The sequence below is a fragment of the Benincasa hispida genome, chromosome 8 (assembly GCF_027475165.1).
Source record: "Benincasa hispida cultivar pf3 chromosome 8, pf3_genome.v1.1, whole genome shotgun sequence".
Lineage (NCBI taxonomy): Eukaryota > Viridiplantae > Streptophyta > Magnoliopsida > Cucurbitales > Cucurbitaceae > Benincasa > Benincasa hispida.
The window spans coordinates 37,050,076-37,054,868 of NC_143485.1; the positions used below are offsets into that span (position 1 = coordinate 37,050,076).

Sequence of the window (4,793 nt, forward strand, 5' to 3'; positions counted from 1 at the left end):
GGCTAAGGTGCACTTGTTAGAGTCAGGCGAAACACAGCATATCTTCCATCCTATTTCGTTCAATTGTCCACAAGATTTAGAGACAAAATAAGTGCTCAAAATTTAGAGAGTACATTTCAAGTTCATAATCACATAGAAATTTTCCTTAAAACAACAGACGTAAATTAACTTTGTATTTTCTTTATTCTTAGAATATGTTTTAAAAATATCCTAAGAAGCTTTTATTGGACAATCAATATGGAAAGTAGAATATTATTGCTCCCAAGTTCATATTATTGAATTTAGAATCAATTTGTACTGAGATGTTATAGTACATAACAAATCTTCAAGTGGCAATCTACAGGCTTCTTTTCACAAGGAATAAAACTGTGAAGGTAGCAACCATTACTGACATAAGAGCTTGAAGAACACAATGTTCTGCTACCTATGCAGTTGGAGATTCTCTCTGCATTTAGAAGAAGAAAGAAGTGGTAAGATCGGGTGGCAATGTAGTAGGAGATGTCAAAGATTGTACAGACTCGTAGCTGTTCTCTATCAATCGAAACAATAAAGACGTTGCGCAAGAGACAACTTACATGGCATTGAATAACACAATAATACTATCAACCGAAACAAGTCTGCTCTTGTACAAGTCACTTTCATACTGGAACTGCCTCTGGCCTTTTGCTTGTTTTGATTCCTTTTATGGCTGTTCAAGAATCATTTTGGGATAATTTAGTTAGAATGTTCTAAACATTTGTGAGAGGTAAGAGTGGAAGGAACTGTATGGATCATACCCTCAGCATAATCTTTAGCTCCAAAAACAGCAGAACCGGCAACTAAAGCATTGGCTCCAGCCTCAATGACCTGCAATCATGGTGGCGATGGAAACCTTGCTTCAGAAATTCATGTTAAAAAAAGTTGGTGTTTGGGGAAATATTATTGTATGCACCTTGTATGCGTTGGCTGGACCGACTCCACCGTCCACTTCGATCCATGGGTTCACTCCCTGCAACAAAGTAAATGAAATGCCAATGGGTTTGTAATCCTAGAAATGCTGGGAAAGATAAGTGCATCAGGAAAAAGTCATGGAAAAAGCTAGCAACAAGAAAAATTGTACCTTTTCAGCACATAATCTTCTTAAATCTGAGATTTTCTTTACTTGACTCTCAATAAAGCTTTGCCCACCAAAACCAGGATTTACCGACATAATTAAGACCAAATCAACCACTGTAAACAAGCAAAGGGCATTGTTAATTCCTCTCATTTTGTTTATACAATTACCAATGCATATTTTCCTATCATCTCCTTTTTTGGTATGATTAATGATATCCACTCTTAACCTCCAAATGGCTTAAAAAAATATCAGGTCTTATTCTCTAATCCAATCAACCGCAGTTTCTTGACCATTTTTCTATGCTAAATTTATGTCAAATTCCTTTTAGATAAAACCACAGAACCTCCAAACCCCCAACACATAATATCATTCCCAAAGATTCCAACTCTTTTTAATAATCCTCACAGTGGAACATTTCAGCAATTATATAAGGGGAGAGAGAGGGAGTCACCGTCAAGGACATATTCAATTGTGCTGAGTGAAGTAGCAGGATTTAGAACCACTCCAGCTTTAGCTCCAAGACTTTTTATCTGAATCATATTTGAAGGAATGTCCATTATGAATATAGATATATGATCTTTCCTTAAAACGCATGAATTCCGTCCAACAAGAAAGTCATTTTCATTGGCAAGTCAGCAAGCAATCCTTTCTAGAATGAAGCCAAAGGGAATCAAGAAAACAGCTATGAACATCTATAAAAGCAGTTCAATCCACAACGTTTCAGAAAATAAGAACAGTGGGAACACTTTTGCCTTTTGTTTTACCAAAGAGCTAGTTGATTCTTGAGTTTTGTCTTATTAATTTTTTTTTAAAAAAAAAAAAGAAAGAAAGAAAAAGAAGAAAACCAAAAACTGAAAACATGCACAGCTAATTCTGTTTTGCATCACGAAGGAAATCTTACTTAAGCAATATGCTAAAGAACGTGTTGGATTTTGGAGTTTTTTCTTCATTAAGAAATTTATCTTATTAGGATTGAAAACATGAACCTAATTCTGTACACCACAGCAGAGGAAATCTTACTTGATTAACGGTGCGGTGCAGATGGATTGTGGAAGATTGCTCACAATGAACACTCACAATATCAGCACCAGCCTTTATAAAGTCTGGCACACGCTGCTCAGGCTCCACAATCATCTATAATGCTTTGAGTTTATGTTAACAGAAGTACTAGAGAATCACTGCTAACACTAAAGAGAATCAAACTGAGAAAGAAGCATACCAAATGCACATCTAAAGGAAGATCTGTCACGGGTCGTAGAGCATCAACGACAAGAGGTCCAATTGTGATATTTGGAACAAAACGGCCATCCATTACATCAACATGAATCCAATCACAACCAGCCAGTTCCACTGCTTTGACCTACAAAAGAAGAGAATGTCAAACTAAAAAACCATCTGCATAAACCTCCAAAGCAATTTGATTAATTACTTGGAAATGCACAACAAAACAAACTAAAACAATGGAGAGATCAGAGCACTAAAGAGAACCTGCTCTCCCAATTTTGCAAAGTTAGCAGAGAGGATTGAGGGAGAGACGATGATATCAGATTTTGAGTATTTATCAACCCGAGCTGAAGCTTTCACCACATTTCTGAACCTCCTCCTAGAAAATTAGAAACAGAAGCACATTGGATACCAAATAGTTCTTCATAAATATAATCCCTTTCTCCAGTCCATCCTTTTTTTAAAATAGAAATCACAACTTTCATTAAGAATAAATGAAAGAATACAGGGGCAAACAAAAAACTAAGCCCACAAAACCCCCCTCAAAGAAACGAGTCCAACTAACTAGAATATTGCCTAAAGAATAGTTACAAAAGGTCTTCAAAATTGAAGCCCAAAGGGACATAAAACTTCACCAAAGACCAAACATCACTAGGGACCCTCTCCAACCCTCTAAACCCTTTGTCACTTCTCTCTCCCCATAAAACCCACAGAATGGCGCACACCCCTGCTTCCCAAATAAAGCAAACTTTCTCCCTAAAAACCGAATGGAGGAGGAACTCCTTGATCGAACCACTAACATTCCTTTAAGGAGCCAACATGAACCAAACTAATGGAGAAAGCAGTTCCATATCGACCTCGCAAACTCACAACTCTAGAGCAGATAATCTAGGTCTTCCTCCGCCCTCCGACAAAATGGAAGACATAAGAAAATAGAAGTATAAAGTGGAAGACACTCAGCAATGCTTTATGTAGCCGAGTTGAAAGTGGAACCAAAAAACCGCAATCGGTGTCACAAAATCTACTCTATTCCAATGTAAAGAGAGGGGACTTATTACATAGACGGAAGTAAGCTATTGCAAAATATTCAAATCAAGTGGATAATAAAGAAAAATATACGAATCCCTAAAGCTCATTAGTTCAATCTAAAAATTTCAAAGAGACAGAGCTAAGCTATCACCTCCTACCATGATCGTGAATCAGAAGACAACGGGGAAGTCAAAGCTACCTCTCAATTGCTATGCCATATACAAACTAAAATTACTTAGTGAATCCCAATTTCAGGGCAATGTAAAAAACACAATTCCTAGTTCATTTACAGTCAAGGATTTACAAAGGTTGAGAAATTGATAGCCATGGAAATCTAAGAAAGCTTAAAGAAATCAAACAGAGAAACAAGAAAAAGGGAACCCCATGAATCAAATTACCTGGAAAAGGTAAGAGATGGAGGCTGAGAGAGAGGTGGTTTCTGAAAAGTGAGACCTCCGATAAACCCACTGACCTTGGATTGCATAGTGGATTGACATAAAGAAGCAACAGCCATTTTGGACTTCCACTGAAGAACCCTTTTCTGGGTTTCAAAGGTTAGGTAAGGATTCGAAGAATGATGATTTGTTCTTCCCTTTTCGTTCCCTCCACCATGAATAATGGTAAAGACTACCAAATCTAAACAAGGGAATTGAAAGAAAAGCAATTAATTAGAAAAAGGGTATGAGAAATGAGTGGATGAGGATGGTGGGCGTACCACCAGAATTCAGGGATTGCTTATCGGCAATGGTTGGCCTTCTTCTATCTTGCTGACATGAGAGAGAGAGACATTCAAATGTTTTCTTTTTGACAATTAATTTTAGATTTTGACTTCTTTCTTCAACAATTTTAATTTCAATACTCTTCTTTGTGGTTTTGTTTTTTATTTATTCATTTATTCTATATTTTTAAGTTTACTCTGTTTCAACTTCAGTATTTCTAAAGCCTCAATTATTAGGCCTTTATATTTGAGATAATAATAAATATAATGACTATTATGATCCTTTTATTCTCTTTTTATATCTCATTTTTTCAATAAGATTTTAGCATAACATTACACTTGTATTTATGGAAACATGGTCGTATCTTTACGTTTAAATACTTTACTATATACAAATATGGGTTAAAATTTTGCAAACAAGACTAAAATTACCATTTTTGAAAGTGTTGAGAACAAAATGAATTTGAGAGTGTCAACAACGTACATGCGAAAATCATTATGATCTTACGCATTCTAAATACATTAATTTTGAGGATCAAACATGTATGTTCATAATAGGAAACTAGGATTTGAGATTACAACTTTTGTAGAAACTCAAAATTGATGCAATCCTCATTATAATTCAAATCATGAACGCTTCGTGGACCACCGCTAGAGTCTTCCCGGCCTTAGAACGAGTTATGTAATCCAATTTGTGAAGAAATTTAAGGAAATTTGAAAGAGTTG

General features: G+C 35.9%; 1 protein-coding gene across 2 annotated transcripts; it reads right to left on the reverse strand.

Annotated features, from left to right (window-relative positions):
- Window positions 1-238: 238 nt before the first annotated feature.
- Window positions 239-4,188, reverse strand: RPE (D-ribulose-5-phosphate-3-epimerase). Of its 2 annotated transcripts, none has more exons than XM_090316144.1 (11): window positions 4,068-4,188; window positions 3,748-3,985; window positions 2,585-2,699; window positions 2,316-2,456; window positions 2,117-2,230; window positions 1,548-1,626; window positions 1,100-1,209; window positions 932-988; window positions 777-846; window positions 576-688; window positions 239-445 (listed from the first exon to the last, which is right to left on the reverse strand). In XM_090316144.1, the coding sequence occupies exons 2-10, from the start codon at window positions 3,861-3,863 to the stop codon at window positions 639-641; spliced, it is 852 nt and encodes a 283-aa protein (XP_090172270.1). In that variant the 5' UTR covers window positions 3,864-3,985; window positions 4,068-4,188; the 3' UTR covers window positions 239-445; window positions 576-638. The 2 variants fall into 2 exon arrangements, with proteins under 2 accessions (XP_090172270.1, XP_090172269.1); XM_090316143.1 differs by having other exon boundaries at window positions 4,065-4,183.
- Window positions 4,189-4,793: the final 605 nt, after the last annotated feature.